General features: G+C 34.9%; 1 protein-coding gene across 1 annotated transcript; it reads right to left on the bottom strand.

Annotated features, from left to right (window-relative positions):
* LOC110039236 lies at positions 1 to 27794 on the bottom strand. The gene is made up of 8 exons (XM_020744235.1): positions 27370 to 27794; positions 26700 to 27296; positions 17012 to 17321; positions 16660 to 16939; positions 10096 to 10203; positions 2089 to 2367; positions 1237 to 1380; positions 1 to 502 (listed from the first exon to the last, which is right to left on the bottom strand). Exons 1-8 carry the CDS (start codon positions 27602 to 27604, stop codon positions 326 to 328), a joined length of 2130 nt encoding a protein of 709 aa, XP_020599894.1. The 5' UTR covers positions 27605 to 27794; the 3' UTR covers positions 1 to 325.

The raw sequence follows: 27794 nt of genomic DNA on the forward strand, positions 1-27794 counted from the left end.
TTTTTCCACTTTTAACAGAATATTTACACAACTATTTTCATTTACGAATAAAACCAAAAATAAAAAAATCCTGAGACCAGAAACAAAATGATACTCATGAGATTGAGAAAATTTTACGTCCGGACACCACACGTCTTGACGGCCAACCTCCAGGTGCCACATCAACATACGCGTCCTATTTACTAAGAGACGAGACGCCCGACAATTGGCCATCCGGACGTGCCATTTTTTCTTCCATGGAGCAGCATATTCACCTTCTCCGAAGGTTAAGAAAAAACAGAAAAAAAAAAAAAAAAAGATATTTAATGAAGCGTATAAGAAGACTTCACTTATAGGGGATAGAGAGCCATCGATGTTTCAAGGCTTGGGTTGCAGTAAATCTGCGCTTAGGGTTTAACTGGAGAAGATGACCAAGGAAATCAAGAAATGCTGCGTCGTTAATTTGCAAATGGTAGGCCAGTGAGGATTTCTCTGGTATTAAATACTCTATTTTATCTGTTTCCTGGGTGATTCAAACCAAAGAAATGAAGCGAATGCATTTTCATTATAATAGCATAAATAAATGCATAACTTAGGATTATATTTTGATCAAGATAAATATTAAAATTAATACATTTGCATGGAATCTGTTTGAAAGCTAGGTATGAAGATCAGAATGCAATAAAATTTCAGTAAATATTCATCGTTACAGTGTTCAATTAGCCTTCATCAGTAAATCTTCAAGCATTACTTGCAGATTATGAAATGAATGTTAGGAGCACAAACATACGAACTGTGAGAGTTTAGACTATGTTTATAACCATGCATAATTTTAGCTGTGCTTTACTGCCAAACAAAAGAAATGAATAAACAAATAAAACTGTTTTTTATTTTTTTGTGGTGGCGGGGGGGGGGGGGGGGGGGGGGGGCATTTACATACATAACACCTAATTCTTATGTATCTACGTATCTAACACCTAAACTTTTTACATTTATACCACACAAATCTTTTATTTCACATAGAGAATACCACCACAAGTACTTTAGAAGAGAAAAATATCTTTTCATACATAGGTTTATGACACCAGTGTGTTATATATGTAAACACTAATCATTGGGTGTTAGATATACAAATACATAAAAATTGTGGTATGTATGTAAATTTCCCTTTTTTTCTTAATCCAGTAAATGGAAGTTGACTTATTAGTATGAGATTGAAAAGATGAATAATGCAATTGATGATATGTTGAAGCTAACCTCATTTCTGTAATACAGATCATAGTCTTCTGTGAAATACTTGTGCGCTTCCTGACCATTGTTGAGCATGTCTGTGTCGAAAGGACCAAATATTCCTACCATTCGAGCAAGCATCATCACCAGCGAGTCATTCAGAAACAGCACCTAAAGAGTGAAAATTTCAGCGGTCATCCAGCAAATTTGTTGTTGCTTCTGGCATATGCTAAACTATATCAAAAGTGATTATGTGTATACATATCTAACACCTAAACTTTGATATTTACATTCATAGAACTCAAATCTTTTAATACCACTCTGATTAACTTGTAATGTTAAATGCACCTTTTAATGCATGGGTTTATAACACCAAATGGTTAATGTAAAGATCAAACTTTAGACATTAGATATGTAAGTCCACAAGAATTGTGTGGTACTTTTGTAAATTTTCCAAAAAAATGGGCATTTATATACATCTACACAATTCTCATGTAAATGTCCCAAAAATATCCTAGTATAAATTAAGCTATAATGGGCATAATAAAAGTAAGAATGATTAAAAAGAGCTATGGAAGAATTTAACTAAAGACAAATCCTGAAATAAAAGAAAAAAATTGTTATTTAAAGCTTCCGTATACAAGAATAAAAGCATGGCAATTAAAATGATCTGTGTAGTCTGACCAGGAGGGAAAATGCAAATTACCGAGGGGCCTGTTCTTTAAGTAACTGTAAGGGCCCCTGCTTCTAACAGGTTTAAAAAAAGTCTATGTTGGAACATGGCAGCTATTGAGTGCTATATATGTAAATCTTCCAACAATATATATATATATATATATATAATTAGCATGATTGATTTAAGAGAGAAAGCATACATACATCACCAGTGTAGAGCTCGGCTAAGACGCAACCAAGAGACCATAGATCAATTTTTTCATCATAGGGCAGACCAAGAATAACTTCTGGAGCTCTATAAGATCGGGACTGCACATATATACATAACTGGTCTGTCAGGAAGCAACTGCTTCCAAGATCAATAACCTTGACTTCACATTTACTGTAGCTCTTAATGAGAATATTCTCCGGCTTTAGATCACAATGGATTATTTCTAAATGATGCAGAAACTCCAGAGCCTCTAGACACTGTCGAGCTATGGCCTGAGAATAAAGAGATTTTTTCAAGTGTCATGTTCTGCAAATTTTATAGCATTTACCTGTTTTGTTTTCCAAGAACATAAAGGTACAGTTATAACGGTCATAAATTCAAACCTAAATGAAAGAAACAGCACTTATGTTCTCTCTTCAAGGAAAACCAACGTCAGATCATATTTACGACCCTTGTATGCCCAGTGAAGAAGAATAAAAAATGTAGAGGTTCATGGTTAGGATATGCTAGTGAATTTATACAACAACAAGATTTTATCCACCTAAGTGGGGTTGGCTACATTTATCCTTCTTCTCCATTGGGTCCTATTGAGTGTCATATTTTCATTTAATTCTAATAAATTAAGATCAATTTTTATGCAACATGCCTAGTCTTTTAGGTCTACCACTATCTTTCTAACATAAGTCAAATCTGCAACATCTACTTTCCTTAGTAGATCATCAGATGATCGACTTTAATGTGACCAAATCATCTAATACGACTCTCTCTAATCGTATCTACAACATGAGCTACACCAACCTTTCATGGATATATTCGTTTCATAATTTTCTCCAAGTGTTAAGCAACTTATCCACCTAAGCATTCTCATCTCAGCAACACTTAACTTAGGGTATGTTTGGGACAGCTTATTTACTGTGGCGCGACACAAAAATGCCATGTTCGATGTTCGGCTTCCGCGGCGTGGGTGCATTATTAAATGCATCCTCGTTTTGCAGCAGTCATTCGCGACCCACATTCCAATTTCATTCTTTGAAATATGCATTTGCATTAATATGTCAATTAACTTGGGGTATGTTTGGGACAGCTTCTTTACTGTGGCGCGACACAAAAACGCCACGTTCCAATTTCATTTTGCAGTAGTCATTCGCGACCCACATTTCAATTTCATTCCTTGAAATATGCATTTGCATTAATATATCAATTAAATTAGGGTATGTTTGGGACAGCTTATTTACTGTGGCCGGCACAAAAACGCCATGTTCGATGTTCGGCTTCCGCGGCGTGGGTGCATTTATTAAATGCATCCTCATTTCGCAGCAGTCATTCGCGACCCACATTCCAATTTAATTCCTTGAAATATGCATTTGCATTAATATATCAAATGAGTTAACACTATAACTTTGAAGAAAAATATCATTTAGGCTACTTAGAGGATTGGAACCATCAATGTAGAATTATGATCATTTGAAAGCACTAATATGTTGGCAGATATTTTGAAAAAGCTATGTGATTATCAAGCACCAACACATAATTAGTTTTCATACTTTATTTATAAATATTAGTGAGATCCATAGTGGTGTTTCGATCCTTAAAAATGATTGAGATCATATCTATGCATTTGCAAATCTTAAAAGCAAATATATATTTGACGCGCATATCTGTTTTACATGACAACAAAATTGAGTTGATTTAAAGTTGACCATCGATCCATTTATAAAATTTAAATGTCTTAAGCATGACAATGAATTTTCTAGAAATTTAGGGGAAATGATTTCTCATTAAACACATAATTAATATTTATACAACTCAGACTAACCCTTTTTAGAGAAAAATTCAAATCATCATGATAAAAGAAAAATAAATATCACAAAATAATGAAAAAATAAGGGAGAATAGTTTCTCCCCTCGAATGTAACAACACACCCACAGTTTCTTAAACCGTATGCACATTAGAACTTTCCCTCAAGTTGGGTTGTATATGTCATAAATCCCAAACTTACTATTGATATCACTAAAATGGTGTCGAAGAAAAGCATTAGTAAGAATGTCAGCATCCTAATACTGCGTTGGGATATAATTTAGTTAAATAGCCCATACATTGACATTCTCAGACATGAAGTGGCAGTCAATCATTAAATGTATGGTTTGTATATGGTTTGTTTGCTTCTTTGAAATACTGATAGTTGATTGACAATTACATAACATCTTAATAATGCTTCGGTTCTCTATATGAAGTTTCACCGGTAGTTTCTTTAGTCACATCCCTTTACAAATTCTTAGGGTCAGGACACGATACTCATATTCTGCACTATTTCTTACCACCTCAGCTTACTTTTTACTTCACCAAGTAATCAGCTTATCGCACATAGATAAACAGTAACCCATGTAGATTTTTGTCAGTTCTCCTGCCAACTAGCATTAGTGTAGATCTCAATGTCACAATTTTTAATTTTTTTTTTAATATCAATCCTTATCCTAGAGTCATCTTTAGATACCTCAAGATTCAAAAGACCGCTTCTAAATGATATTCATTTGGATCGTTCATATGCTAGCTCACTATTCCCACAAAAAAAGCAATGTCAAGTCTTGTATGTGACAAATAAATAAGTTTTCCCACAAGTTTTTGATACCTCCCTTTTTCAACTCGGGTGTTATCCTCTACTTTTGATATTCGTTGATTGAAAGTCATAAGAGCATTTGTTGGTTTGCATCCCAATTTTCTATCCTCTTTAATAAGTCAACGATAAAATTTTTCTGAGATATGACAGCACCTTCTTTGGATCTAGGTATTTTTATTTCCAGGAAGTATCTTAAAATTCAAATAACTTTGATCTCAAACTCAGAAGTCATTATTCCTTTAATTGCTTAAGTTCTTTTATGTTATTATTTGTATGAATAATATCATCTACAGATACAATAAGGATGACTATCACACATTCTTGATTTGATTTCATAAAGTGTAATCAGACTGACACTGATAGTGCCTATTGGCAAGAATAGTCTTTGTGAACATTTACTTTGCACGTCAGCTGATTATTTGTGTTGTTCTTTAATCCTGGATGTATCTCTATAAACACTTCTTTCTCAAGATTCCTATTAAGAAATATATTTTTAATATTTAGCTAATGTTAATGTCAATCTCAGCTGACACCCAATGGCAGTAATACTCTCACTGAGTTGTTTCGTAATTAGTGCATGTCTCCTAATAGTCGATCTCATGGGACTATGTGGACCCTTTTGCCACAATTCTAGCCTTGAACATATCTATGCTCCCATTTGCTTCATATTTAACAGTGAATACCCATTTTCACCTAACTGTTTTTTCCAAAAAGATAGAATTGTTATGATCTAAGTACCATTCTTTCAAGGGCAAGAATCTTTGTTCCATGACCTTTTTACAAGAAAAAATAGATAAGATCCCTTGGATTGAATTTGTGACTCGCAAATTATCCAAAAGATATAAATAAAAGATTTGTAAGAGGGTGATAATTTTTCATAGGTCACACATTCTTCTATCGGGTGGCTCTTTCCTCTTGGTGTTCATGATGCCATGACCCAACCTTTGTGTGAATACTTGAGGTTTATGGAGTTGGTTTCGACGATTTGCATTCTACATGCTCACTGGGCTTTTTCTTTTTGGTGTACAAAAGGAGTTATTGGTTCTTGGTGTGAGATATGGGAGGATTTAGTGGAGCAGTATGTTCATTTTCAAATTGATTTATGATAGTGGGGACAAGAGTGAGTTCGTTAAGGATACTAAAGAGTTGAGCTTGAGGTTCCTAAATGGTACCTTAAATCTGATATTCTCTCCTACAATCCCCTTGAATATTAGATTTGCAATAATATGATTAGTTTTCAAAGAAGACGACATCCATAAAGTTGTAAAATTTTTGTGTTTCTTTACACCTTTTTGTTTGAAGAGTAGACGACAAAGATGCATATGATTGACCTCAGATCTAGTTTGTTCTGATATAGTTGATTGAGATGAACAAATGCAATGCAACCAAAAATTTTTAGTCGTAGGTTAGAGGTGAAAGACTGAATGTAAAAGTAGAATTTTATGAGGGCGTTGAAAGATTTGTTAAAATTTAGCGCTCTGTTGGGCGTCCTACTCATGAGATAAGTAGATCTGAAAATTGCATCCTGTCAGCAGTGTTTAGATACATTGCTAGTGAGTAGAATTAAATGAGCTATTCTTTCACTCAACCACACCATTTTGTTGGGATTTATTGGATAGATATGGGATGAGAGTGGAGTTGTAATAGCCCTTTGAATTATTAATTTTGAGAATTTGAATTTTGCTCAGAAATTAGGTGAGAACCATGTTGTGACATATTTCAAATACGTTGACAGTTTTAGATTTTTCCTTCATGAGAAAAGTCCAAGTGATTCTGGTGTAATCATCAATGAATGTAACAAACCACGTAACCTCATTCGTATTTTATTTTTAAGGGCCCCAAATACCCCTATCAACCATGGGGAAAGAATGTGTTGTTTTGTATTTCAAGTTTGGGTACACTTATCGAGTATAGTTAGTAAGTTGACAAGTTTCACAATAATAAGAACTATATTTTTAATTGATAAATAAATGAGTATACAATTTTTTAATGTAATAGAAGTTAGGATACCTAAAGCAAAAATGTCATAACATAACTTGACTCTCATGAGAAATATACTTAAGATACGAGACTCGATTCAAAGGATTGTGAATGGCGAGGCAGTCTTTTTGAAGTGAGAGTCCTAGTGAGTAAATAAAGTCCATGATACATGTCAACATTGTCAATCACCTAAAATTCACACATTAAGAAAAAATTTAGTAACAAAATTCATATCACGAGCAAGTTTACTGATAGATAGTAAATTGCAGTTAAAATTAAGAACATAAAGCACTGATTGAAGAATAAGGTCCTCTTTGACTTCCACATTTCCTCTTCCTTCCATAGATGAAAGAGAGTCATCAACGGTTTTAACTGCAGCATGATACTTGTAGGGATGGAAGGATTGCAAAGCACTGATATCATCTGTCATGTGATCATATGTTCTACAGTCTACTATCCAAGGCCGATTCTTCTTATTGAAAGCAATAAGAGTTTATAAAAGACTACCTTAATATTCTAGAAGGCTGGCAGAAGGCTCAAAATATTGTCCCATAAGCCTTTGGAAAGCTTCAATTTATTCCTTACAAAATGAACTATGTTCATGAAGTTTGTTTTCCTTTAATGTCGCGTTTGATTTTCCCTATAACCTTTAACTCTATTTGACTTACAATCTGTAGGTTTTTCATAAAAATTTCAACACTTCACCTTCAGATGATCAAACTTCTTGCAATGTTCACACCACGGTTTGTTCATTATTGATTTATTGCCAATTGATAATTTTTGAATATACAAAGCCAAGTTGTCAACATTTGATGTATTGGAATTATCTTACATCAAGAGTTTCTTTCTTCTCTCTTCCCTTCATAATTCAACAAAGGCTTCATGAATTGAGTGAAGAGGTTTAGTTTCCATGATTCTTCCTCTAGCTTTATCTAGTTCCTTATTGATTCATAAAAATAACTTGAAATTTTTTTATGTTCAACAATGATTTTGTAAAGAGCAACCTTGTGAGCACCTCCATGTGTATGTTTTAAACATATCTAGTTTGAGCCAACATTTGGAAAGTGTTGAAATATTGAGTAACATTCAACTCACACTGCAGCAAGTCATGTAATCTAGTTTCAATATCAAACAACTCAGAGGTGTTGTCAACATTTGAACGGGTTTCTTTACGATATCTCTTTTTTTTTTGTCATTTTGTACAGAAGAAAATTTTCTCTAATTTTTGTGGTCATGGAGTTGAAAAGCCATGACATGAACATGTGATCTTCAATCTTCCATGCCCAATGTTTAAGATCAGTAATTTATAGTGTAGGAATTTTTTTTGTGAGATCATTTTTTTTCTTGACCATGGATGTACATGAAGATCAATTAAGAACCGGGAAAAATTGTTGTCATGTATTTTGTGATTGATGATACAAGAATAGATTTCAGATGCTGTGGAAACCAACATATTGGGTTCAGATTCAGTTTCTGAGGAGAAGGAAGTGGCTTCCATGTCATATTTAGTCATCATGATAAGGCATCGACAGGAGCTTCATTGAGGATTTTCACTAGAGAGAAATTGCTTATCCACACAAAATTTTCACAAGATAGAGAAATTGTATGTCGTCGACACGAGAATGATAATCTCACAAATTTGGAATTTCCACTAGAGAAAGAATCTGAATGGAAGCAGAAGGAGGATAAAACTCCTTACAAAGGAGGATGTCAGGGAGTGCAAAGGCTTCTGCAAATAGGAAGGAGTGAGTGGAAACTCCTTACAAAGGCTTTAAGGAGATGTAATCTAGTTTCAATATCAAACAACTCAGTGGTGTTGTCAACATTTGAACGGGTTTCCTTACGATATTTCTTTTTTTTGTCATTTTGTACAGAAAAAAATTTTCTCCAATTTTTGTGGTCATGGAGTTGAAAAGCCATGACATGAACATGTGATCTTCAATCTTCCATGCCCAATGTTTAAGATCAGTAATTTATAGTGTAGGAATTTTTTTTGTGAGATCATTTTTTTTCTTGACCATGGATGTACATGAAGATCAATTAAGAACCGGGAAAAATTGTTGTCATGTATTTTGTGATTGATGATACAAGAATAGATTTCAGATGCTGTGGAAACCAACATATTGGGTTCAGATTCAGTTTCTGAGGAGAAGGAAGTGGTTTCCATGTCATATTTAGCCATCATGATAAGGCATCGACAGGAGCTTCATTGAGGATTTTCACTAGAGAGAAATTGTTTATCCACACAAAATTTTCACAAGATAGAGAAATTGTATGTCGTCGACACGAGAATGATAATCTCACAAATTTGGAATTTCCACTAGAGAAAGAATTTGAATGGAAGCAGAAGGAGGATAAAACTCCTTACAAAGGAGGATGTCAGGGAGTGCAAAGGCTTCTGCAAATAGGAAGGAGTGAGTGGAAACTCCTTACAAAGGCTTTAAGGAGATGAAGTTGCGTCTTCGTGCAAAAGAGTCAACGAGCACGAATGAAGCGTCTGCGAACGATGAAGCTCGTTGTACGCTACAAACAAGGCTCATGCAATGTCATTGTGAGGAATAAGGCCGCCAATTCAAATTGGAACGAGTTAGGGCTCTGATACCATATATAAATTTAGGAGGAAAAAAAACTCACTATTTTCTCATTAAACAAAAAACAAATATATATACAACTCAGGCTAACCCTCTTACAATTAAAGGGAAATTCAAATCATCATGACAAAAAGAAACGAAATAAAACACAATAAGAGATAATTATAGGAAAATAATTACTCCCCTCAAACATAATGACCGACCAATGATTTCATAAATCGTGTGCATTTCAACAAATTTAATAATCAGCATGTATCATGTAACCAACCTTTTTTAGCACACCAAGTTAATGTAGGGAGAGTTGAACAAAGACCGTGAATGTGAGGGGAGATCAAAAGCAAGAGAGATCAAAGGAAATAGATGGTAGAAGGCAAAAAGTGAATGGAAGAAGCTATGACACATGCGTTAAGAGAACACAAGCAAATGGTCCAGGGAAAGTGATGTCTTACTTTCACGAGAACGTAATGTGTCATCGTGCAAGCCTAGCATGCCTGAATTAGTGGTTATTTATTATTATTATATTCATTTTTAGATGAACAATTTCTCCTAATTATTGTCGCCTACTTAAATGGATCATACAATAACCAAATATAATTCAATCATCTAAAAACATTCATTTAGATCAATTCCCCTGTAGGTATCCTCTCTTACTCACTTTTCGACGCAATACAAATTGAAATACAAATATATCTATAAGCATGTCAGCACATATGATGAACGACTAGTCAATCTCCAAAATAGAATTTTCAGGAATTGAGTTGTGACTTAAACCATACTATAACATTCATTTCAAACTACTCGAAAAAAGTACCTGTATCCTGTGTAAAGTGAAATATACATCCCCACCTGAATCTTGATTAAACTTTTGGAATTCATATAGATTTGCTCGAAGCAACTCACACACGATAAAAAGATGTTCCTGCAAAAATTTTTGAAGTTACTATTTTGTTATATGGGCTAGATGAAAGCAAATAATTATTTATGATGGTAATGACAAAGTGCTTTTAAATTTTTGGAATAAAAAGAGCATGCAAAGCACATGAAGCTCCTATCAATGTAAATTACTCAAAATAGTGGTCATAATTGAGTCAATCTAAACATTGCTCTATACCTGCATCAAGTGCATTCCAGATTTAAAAATAAAAAATGGTCGACAAATAGCTTGAATTTATATTTAAAAAAAAAACGATACAATAGACTCAAATCAGCGAGTTGAACATAAATATCCACACAATCATATTACAAACACTAGACATTGGGTTGAAATGATAGCCAAAAAAAAATATACAAATCTAATAAGTATTTCAAAGATTAGCCGGCTCAAGGGTTTGTATCTAGTTTTTCATCAAGACTTAAACATAATCTTCTATATGCATGTGTCTGTGTGATAAAGAGAGAGAGAGAGCATAAAAGGAATAGAAATAGAAAGAGAACTAACAAGTAAAGAAAAGTAAAAACGTCATTGATTAAAAAATCAATTGCATCGATTAATAATATTTTAAGACCAAAAATGAAAAATAAAAGCGACAACAAAGTATGCTACCGTATAATAAAAATAATTTAACATGTAAACGACTGCATGCTAAAGCACTACAATAAAATCCCCTCTCTCCCAACATTTTTATATAAATCTCCCCCCCTCAACACTTCTATTTTTTGAAGAAGCACCAGAAAGTATTTTGCTTGATTTTCCATTGCACCAATTTACTGCACATTGCTTCTAGAATAGAATTATGAGATTGTCCTTTGCATTGAACTCTTTGAAACTTTTTTTTAATTGCGAGTAACAAATAATTGTAAATTTAATGGTCTGTGAGTTGCGAAGTACATGATTTTGTACATCTCAGATTAGATTTGTACTATAAGCCTTATACCCTAATACATACTACATCACTTGATGTAATTTTCCTTATCTTGCAAAGTAATAAACCATATCTAGCATGAGACTTCGCAGCTATTAATGGACTTTTATTAAGCAAAAGAGGAGATGCCATACCCCTCAAAATCAATTTTTTTAAGGTTTAACAACATCTCTAATCTTATCCCAACTATTTGGGGTCGACTTTAGGGATGAACAAAGAAGTTGCTTGGTAGCTGCTAACCAACATTTCAAACATTGGGACAATGCCCAATTTGAACTTCAAGCTATTCTTGCTATTGAGAAACTTGTGGAGCCAATGATGTTTTGACCGTGAAAAGAAATAAATAAATAAATAAAATAGAGTAATAATAATAATAATTGAAATTAAAATTAATAATTAACTTAAATATGTTTCATGTTGCCACCATTTAAAGCCGACAACAATTCTAATAACTATTTCCCATCTTTTTCTCGGTTACAAAGTGAGTATTTCTCTGCCCCCCGCGGTCGTTTTACAGCTGCCCTGCTCAAATGCATCTCAGTAAAGGACGACGGAAACTCTTGCATCCGTTTTTCTTCCCCATTGTTCTCTTCTTCCAATTTGTAACCTTCACTAAAACATTCTTCAACGCTTCCCTTTCTCTGTCTGGCAAACTCAGCCGCTCTTCTTATTTGAATCGTAAGAAACCCATGCCAGTAATCATCTTCATCTCCATTCGAAGTTTCGTGCCTCACTTTCCCTTTCGTGAAAGTAAAATACTACACGGAGAAATGCTTGCTTCTGGTTTAACCCTTTTTACAAATATATTGAAAGTCTATAATGTTTTTTAAGACCATGAGTTGAATACATATTTTTGCACCCCGGTTGTAGTGTCTCACGACACTAAATAGCCAATTTTTTAAGACAGTTTAGAAGGTTGGCATTCTCTCGTACCCCATAATAGGGATTGACGCTGAGAGGCTGTCGAAATTCTAAGTGATTTGGGCGTGAAAATTAACTTAAAGTTTTAGAATTTTTGAACTTATAAAATAATTTAAAATGCAGATCATTTGAATTTATAATAAAATTTGAACATGGATTTGTAAAATGTAGGCTCTTGGGGCTTAAAAATAATTTGGATCTGAACTTCTAAAATGTAGGCTTTTAGGGTTTAAAAAATATTTTGGAATTTTGGGCTTTCAAAATTAAGCTTTTAGGGTATGAAATTATTTCAAACATGGGGCTTTTGAAATTTAAAAAGCCACCACCAGATTTGCAATTCTAACTCGCAAGTAGACAAAATGAGCCGTCTTTTTGAAAAATTCAATGTGTTTATGTGCACGTCTTTATATAAAGTTAACACATCAAGCTTCCAAATTTTTAAATGACTTTATGAGCTCAAATTCAATGTTCAGTCTGCAGGCAATATTTTGAGATTCGTGCGGTCTTTTCCAGTAGTTGTGCGAATATTGTTAAATTAATTGTATGCATTCTAATAGGATGTAAAAAGGATTTGTAGAAATTTAAAGACTTTTAATCTTGTTTTTAAAGGCATATCCTTAAGTTTGATGCATTGGATTAAGATATGGGCAAGCATTTTATTAAATTTGCAATTGCGATTACTAGATATGTTAAATGTCTTACCTATTATATGTCTCACACTTGAAATGTATGCACAATCTTAATAATTATAAACCCACGTGTGCTCCAACAAATTGAGTAGTGTAAATTTCAAGAGTCTGAAATGCTACACGTGTTAAGAATGTGTTTACTCACATAATTATTCTTCTAATATGCATACAAGATTCTTTTGAAAATTTTAAGATTATTTTAAAATTTATAAACCTTCATATATTAAAATTCAAATCCAAGATTATTATACTATACAAACACTCAATCGGGCCTCCCCATCTAGAGGACAGAGTTGCAAGTTTCACCTACATAGTCTGATCCTCCTCTTAAGAACAGGAGTTTATGAGTCTAACAAGTTCTAATAATATCCAAATCACATAAATAAAATATATAAGTCTAAATCATCTAATACGATCATTCTCCTTATTAGGACAAAAGTTGACTAGACTAATATGCTAAAGATATCAAAATTGACAAATTCATGCAAAAGTGTTCCGATCTTTTACTGTGGTTGTGCAAATATTATAAATTTATGTGTATGCATTCTAATAAGATGTAAGAAGGATTTGTAGAAATTTTAATGACTTTTAAATTTATTTTTTAAGAAATTCCTATGTTTAATACATTGCATTAAGATATGGAGGAGCATTTAAAGAAAATGTAATTGCAATTCTTGTGTACGTTAAATGTCTTACTGTGTTTATATGGCTCACACTTAAAATGTGCATATGATCATAAGAATTATAAACTCATATGTGCTCTACCAAATTTCAAAAGTCTGAGAAAGTTGCGCTGATTAAGATTAAACATTCACTCAAATAATATTTATTTTGATACAACAACAACAAGCATTTATACCATTAAGTAGGGTCGGCTACATGGATTCTTTTTCTCCATTGTGTCCTATGGAGTATCAAATTTTCATTTAATTATAATAAATTAAGATCATTTTTTATACATGCTCAAGTCTTTCAAGGTCTACCTTTACCTTTCTCAACAGTAAGTCGAATCTAAAACATCTACTCTTCTAGTCAGGTCATCATATGGTCCACATTTAATGTGACCAAACCATCTAAGATGACTCTAATCTTGTTGGCCAATAGAGCACCAACCCTTTCACGGATACATTCGTTTCATATTTTATCTCTAAATATCAAGCCACAAATCCACCTAAGCATTCTCACCTCAGCTAAACCTAACTTAGTTTTATGCTTCTCTTTTATAAGCAGCATTATGCACCCTAAAACATTGCAAGTCTCACCATCATCTAATGAATAATGCTTTTGGTAAGCATGCAAAATTCTTTTGAAAAAAATATAATTATTTTAAAATTAAGGAACCCTCATATATTAAAAGTCAAATCCAAGATAATTAAACTACACACGCTCTCGCTCGGGCCTCACTGTCTAGAGCTGGCTTTCCTGTCTAGAGCGCAAGGTTGTAAGTCCACCTGCCTAGTTCAATCCTCCTCTTAAAAACTGGAGTTAACCGACTAGCAAGTTCCAATAATATCCAAATAACATATATAAAATTTACAAATCCAAATCATTTGATCAAATCCTCCTTATTAGAGTTAACTGGACTAATATGCTAAAGATATCAAAATTGACAAATTTTAAATAAATCTTAAACATTAAAGTTTTAAATAACAAATCCCCGATCATAGCCATGTTGATTATAAATCTCAATTGGATAGGCCAATTTTAAAAAAAATTCTTAAAATAACAAATTAAACATTCAAATAAAATTAATTACCTAAAAATTTAAGCAAATCACATCCACCTTCAACAACAATTTTTCAAGGGTGATAAACATTTGATTGACTTCAGCTCTTAAAAGAGCTACACTCACATCAAGTATACCATTATATTCACACTAAAAGTAATTTCACGCTAGTAAAGACATGGCCCAAGTTCTCTGTCGGCATGGTTTGGCCCAAAGGCTACACGATTAGAGCCTTTCCACTGGGTGGTTGTCATATTATGATTATAGTCACAACTCGTATGTTCCCCCAACAACTTTACACACTTTGATTTGTGAATCATAAGGGTACATCTGATTGACATAAAGTCATATGTTAGCTTAAGTCGATTTAAATTTATCTCTTTAGACAAAAATTTGCTCCAGATCTATAAGGTTCTCTTAGGAGACACAATTCATGGTTGCTAACAAGGGTCTTTCAGTCAGGTTGGATCACTACCTTCTCTGAATAAGTAGATTAGATATTACAATAACTTGTGACGATGAAACCATGAGATTGATCGGACTCATCATTTCTCTCATCATCCGTTTTAAGCTCCAAATAATGAATTTTACTGTTTAAAATATATGTTTGTTGTACTATATGTCGATTATTTAGTGTTAAATGACTAGCATTAATCGAAGTTCTCTCTATCAAGAGAGGTAATTAACCATAGGGGCTTGCGCCTATGACAAACATTGAACCCCAGATAAAAAAGGCCTCACAAAATGAGAATGAAATCTCTGGGTAATGTCTTATCTACAATTCAATCTGTCTTCTGAAAATTTTGACTCTTAAAGCTCTATCAACACAACAAACAAAGACAGATAGTCTGAGGCGGTCGAAATTTTTGGAGCACACAGGATGCTTAAAACCAAAGGTATCTATTGAAGGTAATAACTATAATGTCATCAACTTCTTAAGGAGTGCTATGAAACAGAATTCTTGCAAGGCTAGATCCCTCTAAGGTCCTGATTTCCTTTTTTGGTCACAATTCAGGCTGGTTCTTTTTTATGTCACGGACACAAATAGCAATGGAGCAGCCCAACATTGTGCACAGTTAGGTTTATGGGATAATGTTATTTTGAAACAGTTACATCATAGTTAACTTCTTTCTGCATTTATGTGAGATGATAGGGCTCATTTTATAAATGCTTGATTACATACTTTTTATACTTTTTCTTTAGTTTAATACAACATGCAATATTTCCAAAAAAAAAAAAATTGGGTTCAATTTTATGAAATGTCTTATCCATTCATCTTTATTAAGTGTTTCATAAATTACTATCCCTAGTTTATTTAAATATCATTTCACAATTTTAATCCAAATTACCTTCATTCCACCGGTTTCTCTTCTTTACCCTTCAACATTAATTTTATATGCATATTTTATCTATGCATCATCTACCTTAAATTGATAATGGCCTAGCCACCTAAATCTACTTTCACTACCTTGCCTTCAATAGGTACTACTCCTAACATCCCTCTAGTATAATCCTTTCCAACCAAAACTTAGGGCCCGATTGGGGCAGCTTATTTGGTGTTGTGACGTTTTGAAAATGCATCTGGCTTGTTTGGGTAAACTGTGTTTTGTCAGCTTATGCGTTTTCAAAATGCAGAATACAACATTTTCACACAGCACCTATCTAGGTACGGTGACAGCTTATTGGCAACAGTCTGACTTTTCCAAAAAAAATAAAAATTTGTAATAGCCACCGCACCTAGCTTATCAGCACATTATTTTTAATCAGCTTATCAGCAGATTATTCAATAAGCTACAACTGCCCCCAAACAGACCCTTAGTTTTGTCATGTTTAATTACTTTAATTTTTATCACTTATTTATCAATTATTTCATTATTGCTAAGCATTCAAATCAATACAACAAAGTTGGCCAACTTCTATAAAACTTACCTTTTAGATTCTAAAACACTTCTCTATTTCAAACACCTGGTTATGTTCAAGGAAACAACCAACTAAAAGAACTACAAAGACCCAAAGTTACAAGTAAAATGATCAGCAAAATAAAACGTAATAAAACAGATGCAACTATACATCTTAACCCTCCTACACTCTCTAGCACTTGGAGAATGCAATGAAGACGAAATGAGAGAAATCATTACAAGAATATGGCAAACTCCTCGCTTTGAACAATTGCATACCTTATAGTAAAAGTAATCATATAGACGTAACAAATGACGCTGATCAGCAGGATCATTTTTATTAACATACTTGAGAAGCTTGATTTCATCCAAGCTCTGATCAAAAAAATCCTTGTCATTCTTTATGATTTTAAGGCACACATCAGCTCCTGTGTAAAGATCATGTGCCTGAACAACCTTGCTGAATGCAGCAGAACCCAGATACTCGGTAAGATAATATCTACCAGCTACAACTGAGTTTAACACAATCTGGAAATCTTTATTTTCTTCAAAGCCAGTTCTGCAGTAAATGCATAACACATTTAAACACATTTTAAAAACATATTATAAAAAGAGATTTTAGGTTCTTAACCTGTTTTTGCGATGTATAATTCGCAAATCAAATGTTTCAAATTCATCCTCATTAGCAGTAAGGAGTTGAAGATCATCGGGAATGTCATCATTCACACCTCCAGCGGCTAGAGATTCAGATTCCTTGAGATCTCCATCAATATTTGCCCAGTCAAAGCCATCATTAGCATGTAGTTCAGAGGGCTTCCAACAAAAAGGCTTTTCAGCAAAATCTGTTTTTCCTAAAACTTCGCCATTGTTGTTTTTTGAAAATCCTTGCTCAGAGAAGTGGTCTGAACTTGCACATTTATTTTGCAAAAGTACATGACAATCTGCATTAACAAGCATTTAATTCAGCACAAGTAGCAAGGAAGGACAACAACTAGAATTGGAGATTTGACATTCTAAAAGTTCTTAAAATACAAATCAACAAAAACAACAACTAGAATGACCACAGACCAAATAGGCGCAAAATGATTTTCCTTCCCATTTTTTAACACCATAAGTAAAATAATTAGCCATTTTATAATGCCTTCCAACATAGTCAGTAATATTTTCCAGTTAATTTTCACATTATAATCCAATTACAATTACAAAAAATTTTATTGTGGCAACAAAAACGAAGGAACAAGTATTCAGAATAAGAAACAACAATATTTATCAATAAGCATAAAGGTCCTTAGAAAAGTTGAACAAAAGCAGAATTAAATAACAGAATATAGAATAGGTTAGCAAAACACTAGCATTCATTTTGGTACACAATCTAAAAATAATATATTTTCATGCATGAACGCTGCTGCTAGGCTGACAAGCAATTGCTAAACTAACTCAAAACCTAGATAAGCAGTTTCAAGTTAATATTAATGACAATGCCAGGTGTCATCCACTGTTATAGACAATCACAACGATAGCTAGTGAGAAGGGCACAATGTTGCCAAGTCGTCTCCATGCATATTCGACCCTAATAATAATCAGAAGTGGAACCAACAACTTCTGGGCGTCTGGGCGGCAACCTGAAGGGAAGCACCAATTTTGTGGTGGCTAAAGTTAGCAAGAAAAAAGAATGCGATTTAAGATGGTCGATGGGCACAAAGAGAGTAATATTTGCAAAAAAAACAGGAGGGAATGTAACTAGATGGGTGCAAATCAATCGGTTTTAACATAATTCCACCATTCTTTTGCTCTTTTCTGTTTCAATGAAGTTCACCCCCTATGTTTCATCTTCATTGAGTTAATTTGAAGATACTGTTCCACCTATTGTGATAGGATTTTCTTATATAAAATTGTGCCAATGCAGTAAGTTAAACAAAGAATCAACATTAAATACTATATGTTAATAAAAAAATAGAACATGTGAGTAACCACATCAATATACAGTTCAACAATAAAAAAAGAAAGAACAGTAAACAAAAGCTATTGATACGGAAAATTGGAATCCATATTGACTGATAATCACCATATTCATAGTATGCATATTTATAAGCAAATAATTGGCTGCAAATTGATAGCCCATAGGTCCCATAGAGTTAACCTCATTTGAATTAAAGATATTGTTAGAAGTTATTGATATTGATTTATTTTCATTCCAGTTATTTCTTATTTTATGTATTTACTATTTTATGTTTTTCCTTCATCTCCAGGTAGTTATTAGGAATTGATTAATTGTAATCCTAGAGACATGGGTGCAATGTTATTCCTATTTTAGAGTTCATTTAAAATGTATTTATACCCCCCTCCCTATCAATAAAAATATCCGGCTCAATTCTCAAAAAAGTACATGGTAAGAGCCTCGAAAAAAAAACCCAGAGCCTCCAGTAGAGGAGAAGCAGATCTCTTGCCGCCGGAAACTTCCTTAACCACTGCAATCACCAATTTTTTTGGGAAGGACCTGGCCGCCGAAATTCCTCCCTGTAGAAACTAGCAACCAAACTCTATCCCTACAGGATCCTAGCCCGTGGAAATCCTTCCCCTACATTTCTCTGTCCGCCAAAACTCCTCTACTTGCAGTTCTCTAGCTGCTGGAGTTAGCACTTGAGACTTTGACTGTAGTTTCAGAGCCTTAGATCATACCCTAGCTACCGAAGTTCTCCTACTGCAGAAATTCTGAACATTGGACCTCTAACTGTTGAATTTCTGAACCTTCCTCAGAGGTGGAGAATCGGATTTTGCAATGGCTTCAAGCGTTAGATCTTCAGATTATCATTGGATGTTGTGTAGATGAGAGGCTAAGGAATCTGTTTAAGCTGAATGCATCTAGCGGGGTTGCAGAAGACCAGTATATTGACCAGCTTCTTCAACATTTTGAAACATCATAAGTTGCAGTTCTTGCCCGTTGCTTATGCCTTCCTCTTGGTTTTGTTCATGTGGAAAAGATTAAGTAGGGAAACATGTTATTCCCAACTGCCTTTAGGTGTTTCCTCAGTTTGACCCTTCTTCGGTCCGTGAGAAAGTGAGAAGACGTGTTGGGGATTCATGCATCCATATCCAGCCAATTACTACATCTTCCTCATTGCATGCAATCTACTAGCCAAACTGAGAGAGGAAATGTGGATAAACATGAAAGTTCTGGTGGCATACTTCTCATTTATGCTAACCAAATCCCTATACTACCAATCGAATCCTTCTTCTAAAATTTCAGCCAGATCCCTCTTGGAGCCAGACCCTTTTGCTGGCCTCTTCAATACCTGCTGCAGGGTCTCCTTCCTGCTGGATCTTCCTGCAGTCAACCCTGCTAGCTGGATCTTTTTCTGCTGGCCAGATCTCCACTCTCCTGCAGCCAACACTCTTCATGTAATTCCAAGGCCCTCTCCAGAGTCCTCCCTGCAGCGAGAATCCCTTGATGCAGGCCCACATCTTCCTACTGTGAGCCCTTTATCAGAGCTTCTCCCTCCTACAAGTATCTCTAGTTTCCGTTTCATCTCCTGCTAGTACCTCTGTAGAGCTCAGCTGCGAGAGAAAATTTCCAAAACATGATTCCAGCAGCTCCTCTCCCGTCGTTTCCCTGCGAGCTTGTGTCTCGTGAGACCTTCCTCTTTGCAGGTCACCAACATATCAGCAAGAGACTTCATCCCCGCAGCACTGTAATGTGGTCCTTCTTGCAGTCTTCCTTAGTGGAGACACATCTTCCTATTGTCTTCCTTCGTGGAGTTTCTTTTTCCCCTACAGGGTGTAACTGCAGGCCCGACTGCAGTTCCCATAACTCCTGCAGTAAGGACAGCTGTGGAAACGTTTCTTTCTGCTTGCAGTTACCTACGTGTTGCCGGACTTCAAGAAAATGGCAGCAAGGGCATCCCAGCAAGTTGCTTCCAGAATTCCTTCACATTTCGTGCTTGGGCATAAGCCCAATGCACGCATAAAGTTAGAATTATATAGAAACCAAATCCTTCTGCTGCAGGCCCTCCTCCGCCGGAACCTTTCAACCGATTCGTAGGTCTTCCTCAAGAACTTTTTCTATAGCAAACCCTCCTTCAGAGCTTTTTTCTGCTACAAAACCTTTTCCAAATTTTTTTCAGCAGCCTTCCATTTTAGCTTTTCTCCGCAGCATACCCTCTGTAGTTTTTTTTCCTGCAACAGACTCTCTGGAACATTTTCTTGCAGCAAACCCTCCTCCGATGCTTTTTCTCGCAACAGTTCCTCCTCTGGTGTTTTTCGTTATATTCCTTGAAGACCATACCCTACTGCTTTCTCTATAGCTTGTCTACAGTTAATATACAAAGTGCAATCAACCATTCCTATTAAAAACAATGAGCAGGAGACAATTGACAAAAACTTGGCATGAGAAATGAAGAAGCTTATTAAGCACGGGATTGATAAAATATGAGTGTTATGATGATGACATGACATAGTTCAGAGAGTTCATGAAGTCGAAACAGGAATAGAATATTCTGTCAAAAGAAATCAACAAAGGATTCAAAGCACCTAAGAATGAAAGACACATCAAGATCTATGATTAGCAGCTCAAAAGAGTGAAGGAAGAAAAGAGTAATGTCAGAAAGTGGTAGAAGAAAACGATAAAAAAGATAGAGTTCAAGTTCTGTCCGGTTCACTAGAAAAGTGTAGAAGTGGGCTTGGCTAGAGAAAGAGAAGTAAAGGCTATGTATTCGGGTTGCCTTACTTCCTGATGGAGAAAGGTATCTAACTACTAAGGAAAAAAGGAAACCCAAGAGAGTAGAAAACAAGACAACAGAGAGAGTTTTATGGGTTTCAATATTGTGGCCTATCTCCACTATGTGAGGATGGGGGATATTTAGCTCTTCGAAAGGGAAAGATTACAGTCTCTTAATCTTCAAATTCACACTCTTGAGTTGCATCATCTCTATGGCATGTTTTGAATCATGTTTTGAACGGGACTTTGGACTATTGAGCGTTTTAGATTGTAGATAGCCTAGCTATAACGAGGAGGTTCCAAGTTAAGAGTTGAAAATGGATAAGAAAAAGGAACCAGAGGCAAAAATCTAGCCAAACAAGTTTGGGTTTCCTAAAGGTTGTTTATGAGACGATGCGGTTTTTTTTTTGTAGTCTTAGCTATGTACCCTATGCTGATTTGTGTAAGGCAACCCATGGTAGGGGAAACAATGATGACCAAGATTAGGTCACCCCTTTTCAACCTTAACATCAATAGCAAAATACATCAGAGCAGCCCATCAATTTAGTCCCAATTCATTATCAATGGGCTAAAGGTATCAAATATGAACTTAACAAGAGGGGAAAACATAATTCAGTTCGATGAAAAGATACAACATGACAGGAGAATGTAATTATGTTGACATGGTAAGGTTTTAACCAATTAAAAGGCTATGAGAAGCTCGATGAAATGGAGCATTGCTGATGGACTCATCATAACTCTAGTTCTACAAGTAGAATTGTATGGCTAAGAATAAGGGACAAATATCAACAACAACAAAACAACAATAAACCTTTATCTCACTAAGTGGGGTCGGCTACATGAATCTTTTTTCTATATTGTGTCCGATTGAGTGTCATATTTTCATTTAATTCTAATATATTAAGATCATATTTTATGCAATATGCCCCGGCCTTTTTAGGTTTACCTCTATCTTTCTTAACATAAGTTAAATCTAAAACATCTACTCTCCTACCTGAATCATCAGATAGTCGACGTTTAATGTGATCAAACCATCTAAGATGGCTCTCTCTAATCTTCTCTGCAACTGGAGTCATACCAACCCTTTCACGGATAGATTTATTTGCATTTTGTCTCTAAGTGTCAAGCCACTCATCCACCTAAGCATTCTCATCTCAGCAACACTTAACTTTGTTTTATGCTCCTCTTTTAAAGGCCAACATTCTGCGCCATAAAGCAGCCATAATAAAGCATTGTAGGTCGCACCACCATCTTGTAAAATTTTCCTTAAGTCAAAGCGGTATTTCCTCTTGTTCTTTACTTGAATGAGCACATTCAGACTCATTCAAGTTTTGGGTAAAGTCCTGTAAAGCTTGTAGCCACAACACTAAGAACCACAGAATCAAGTTTCACCTTCAACTCAGGGTATATGCCAGAAATATTATTTTTTTTTTCATTGGGCAAGACCTATAATTGATAAAATCATAATTCAGTTAATATGTGAATATAAGGAATTCATATAACATTTTATAATTACTAAAATTTTTCTCTTCACCACTCCTCTAATGCATTTACTATTTTCTTAATAATGACTCCACCTAATTTAGTAGTCTCTCTTTAACTGAGTTTTATCATAAATTTTTCCTAATTTTTCATGAAAAAATTCCTTTATGGTGTGCCTTCTTTATTGAAATGCATGGCTGGTCTACTGCTAATTTCAATCTCTTCCAAGCATAAATTAAAAAAAGTAATTTTCATATCTCTCTCCCAACTCGTTGATATACCACATTCCTTTTGTTTTCCCATCTAATGCATCTTCAAAATAAAAAAATTGGAAAAAATTATAAAATTTGGTTTATAACTAAAAATTAATTTAAAAAATTGAAACAAGGTTTTAAAAAATAATATAACGAAATAAAACTCAGTGAGATTAGTTTATCAAAGATTATTCCAACAAATATCACTAAGTGCATTCGAAAATCATATAAATTGTGTGGTTGACTATGCCATAAAGGTTTTAAAACCAGGTAGTATATGTGATTAATAGTGTCGTGCAGACTTTAAGACCAAGTATTATGTATGATTAAATTTGTCATGTGTATTTTAAGACCAAATAGTGTATGCAGTTAACTGTGTTATGTAAAACCAACTAGTGTTGTAGTGTTTGTGGTAGCTGTCATACAGGCTTTAAGACCACGTAGTATCTATAATTAACAACATCATGTGTCCTTTAAGATCAAATAGTGTTTATGATTGACTGTATCATGCAAGCTTTTAAAACCAGATAGTATCTGTAATTAATTATCATATATGTTTTAAGACCAGATAATTTCTACGGTTGACTGTGTCATGCAGCTTTAATACTAGATAATATTTATGATCAATTGTGATTGCTAAAAGTGAGGATAATTATATAAATCATATGTTGCAGGGACACTCCAAATTAAGGAGTCACATAGTGTCGAACACGTAGAGGACACAAACACATCTCTGACACGGCCAAGACACATATCAGACAAGACACAAAAATGCCAGAATTAATTAATATTAAAAGAGAGGGGACACGCATGTCGGACACGGGCGTCCTAAATTCCGACATGCATGTCCTGAATTAGTGAATACAACAACAACAACAACAAAACCTTAATCCCACTACGTGGGGTCTACATGAATCATTTTTCTCCATTGTATCCTATTTATTGTCAAATTTTCATTTAGATGTAATAAATTAAGATTATTTTTTTATACAATAAGCCCAAGTCTTCCTAGTTCTACCTATGCCTTTCTTAACATAAGTCGAATCTAAAACATCTACTCTCCAAATAAGCCCGTCCTGAATTAGTGAATAAGAAAAAAAAATTGAAAATATTCTTATGATTAAAATTAAAAAAAATGAAAAAATTTAGGAATGATTTGCATACATACCACTTAATTATTATGTATTTACGTATCTAATACCAAAATTTTAATTTTTTCATATATGCCACCTTACATATGATTTGATGTGATGAAATATTTGGTTGGCATGAATATCAAAATCAAATTTCAGGTGTAAGATATGCAAATACATAAAAATTCAGTGATGTGTATGTAAACACCCAAATTTTTATAGTAAAAACCACTCAGTCTCACAATTCTCGAGATGCATTATTAATTTATTAATTATTACTTATAAGGTTATGTTTCAGCTTTTAAGATTTATCCCCCGTGTAACAGAGGTACATGTCAAACGAGTCGGTCATCTTTTTATTTCTTTTGATGAAATAACGGAGTTAAATTTTTATGTAATACAAGATAATATATGTTATTATGATTGCATTTTGTATGTAATAAACTAAAGATATACCTTTGTATAGCTTAATTTTAAAAGATGTTATTAACTCTTCTCTTATATTTATTTAATATATACATATATTTTTAATAATTTTTATTATAATTATGTGTCTGACACATGTATGTCCTATATTTTCAATAATTGACGTGTCCGGTATCCGTGTCCCCATGTTTATGTCTGTGTCCTCATGTGTGTGGCAGTGCAATATAGTATGAATCATATTTGGTGATCAGTTGAGCTCTTTGTACTTTTTTTTTCAATCATTGATCTACATAGCATTACGAAAACCAACGTCATCGAAACCTACATTACATATAGTACGCATATTGATATTTTTATAGCAAATACAACAATATATAATTACAATTGCAGAGAAGTCCGCAAACCACATAGACAAGAATAATCTTTAGCATTTATATGACCTACGACTTCTCATATCACATAAAAAAAGATCATCATTTTAACTTTAAAATGTGAAATACACATTTAAATGCATAAGTAAAATTCTTTATATGTAAAATTTATAATCTAGGTTATTGATGTGTGAATACATAAGAATTACACTCCCATAGCATAGTTTACATTTGACAAACCCTATAAGGACAACATCAACACCCAAATCCAGTACAAACACAAGAAAGTAATCCAAAATAAATTACAAATCATGTATACTACTCACATAACATGGATTGCATACTATATAATCCCAAAGTCATTGTAAGTCAGTCTGGAAATATAACACGACTAATACAAAAACAAATCCAACAACAGCTGACCAAACCCAAACCAAAACAGCCACAACCACAACTTGTCAAACCCCAACCAGAGCAACATCAAACAAAACTAACAAAATCCCAACCAAGAAAACCCGGACCACAGCCAACCGAACCCCAATCAGAGCAGCACCAAGCACAACCGACAAAATTCACAGTTAACAAAAACCTAACAAGAGCAACCCCCAACAATAGTCAAGTGAACCCCAACCAGAGCAACTCCAACCACAATCAATAAAAATCCAACCTAAGCAAGTCTAACCACAGTCTACAAAATCCCAACCAGAGCAACCTCAAACACAATCAACCGAACCAAGCAGAGCAACTCCAAACACATCCAGCTGAATCAACCAGAGTAACCCTAACCACAGCCAACAAAAACTCAACAACAGCAAGATCAATCACATCCAACAAAATCTCAACCAGAGCAAACCCAACCGCAACTAATAAAGCCCTAACTAGAGTAAGCCCAACCACATCAAAGCCCAAAAATTGAAAATAATTTAACCATCCATAAATTCAAAAGTTATCGCACGGAATGCAGAACTCAAATAGCATTGAATGCACAACCTAAACCCAACAATCAAACTCGCCAATATAGAGAATGTCAAAATCCGTAAATCCGACAATAGTGAAGAAAAAACGAGAACAATAACATGAAAGGTTCTTTGTGTGACTAAAACCAAAGAGAAACAATGAAATACATAGATGTGATTTGAAGGCATAACGACCGACAAGAAAATAACTCTCAATGGTATGCCCTAACCCGAGATGCTTGTTGCGAATACGAAGCCAAAACCACTTGGATGATATCGCAGATAAAATAGGGCATATGCCAAAAAGATGAAGGGCAGCGACGTATTTTCCCCACAACGTCGCATAGCATTCCATGTAACCGAGCCCCACCCCACCGTTCGAAAACTTTGGGCATGTGAATGAGATTTTATGAAAAAACGAGCTCCCAAATATACCCATTGTGCATTCAAAACAAAAAACTGCTAAAAAACCCTCCCAAACACAACCCTGAATCTTAAGTGCATTTTGATAGTCAAATCTACATCAACATTTCCTAAATGTACAGAATCTTAATTTTTTTTTCCTCAAAGCTGATCCATTCACTTTTATAAGGTGGGATGGTTAATGGAATCGAAAAAAATGCCAGACAAAATAAGCTACACTACTATTGCCTTGCATGACTTCTTATTTTTTAACAGTGAACAATAAAACGATAAAATATGTTGCTTGAATTTATGAGCTTAAAAGGCAACATTCTCCTCTAAATAGTAGGTCATGAATCCTTTCACAGTTATCAATTTTTTTCTAATCCAACTCAAGATCAAGCATGAGTTAACATGTAAATAATTATCGACTATTAGGAAACTCCATCAGATCGAAAAAAAAATGAAGTGAAAAGAAGAAAACAAATTCAAAGCTAATCGGGAAAACAAATATGGCCATGTGGGTGTCAAAACTTTCTACTTGACAGCAAATTAACCAAACAGAAGAACTCAGAACTCACCTGTTAAAACAAAGTTATTCATTTCATCTACACTAGGCTTCTGAATGCTCTTCTCCCCAGATAAGGGTTCCAAAACCTTATCCTCTCTTCTTTGATCAAAGTCACCCGACTCACCTCTCCATGGAATGACCTCAGTGCAATCGTCAACCAACTTCAACCGAGCCCCATCCGCCTCCCACTCATCCAACCTTTCCGTTTTATCGTCCATTATATGATACCTTCCATAAATTGAAGAACTCGGATTCAAACTGCTAGCTCTTTCCCCGCCATTACCTTTACAGCAATCACAGAGCGGAAACGAACATCCATAAAGAACGCCAGAACCCAAATCCACACAACTTTCCGTCTTCACTCCATAATCAAAACTATTGCCCTCCTGCTTCAGAAAGCTCTCCTCCCCCGCAATCGACATCACAAACTTGTCATCACTCTGGTTCGCCGGAAACAAGTACGGATCGTTGAAGTATCCCCCCAACTCATCGCCGTACCAACCGGCGTCCCCAAATAAAGATGGTTCATTACACTCGCGCGCAGTCCAAAATTCCGAGTTCCTCGCCGATGATCCAGATGACCAAATTCCGTACGGATTCCGCAACTCTAGTTGTTAAACAGAGTTAGTCAGTGGTTTCACAATGGCTTAAGATAAATCTAACGAATAATCGAACCGTACCGGATGGCGATGCGCCTATGCTAACGAAATCGCCGGAGGAAGACGAGGAGGTCGATCTAGGGGCTCCGACGACCACGGGGGTGGTTCTTAATGGCGGAAGCGGAGGTATAGAGTCTTCATTGGAGGTTAGATGGAGGCCTCGGGAGATGGCGTCGTCGCGGAGGAGGGAGGCGACGTTGGAGAAGCCGTTGCGGGTGAGGAAGTTGAGCACAGCGTGCACCTGCGGCTCCTCCATGAGAGGGGGCTGATCATTAGGGAAGCGGAGGAGGTGGAGGCAAACCAGAGAAGAAACCCATGTAAGGATTGAGTAAGCACAGGAGGAAGAGCATCGTACGGGAGTCGCGGGATCCTCATGCTTTGAAGGTGGGGAGCGGTGAAGGCAGATGAGAAGCAGAAGTTTCCGCTACTTTCGAATCCGGCCTTGA

Source organism: Phalaenopsis equestris, unplaced genomic scaffold (assembly GCF_001263595.1).
Source record: "Phalaenopsis equestris unplaced genomic scaffold, ASM126359v1 Scaffold235895, whole genome shotgun sequence".
NCBI lineage: Eukaryota > Viridiplantae > Streptophyta > Magnoliopsida > Asparagales > Orchidaceae > Phalaenopsis > Phalaenopsis equestris.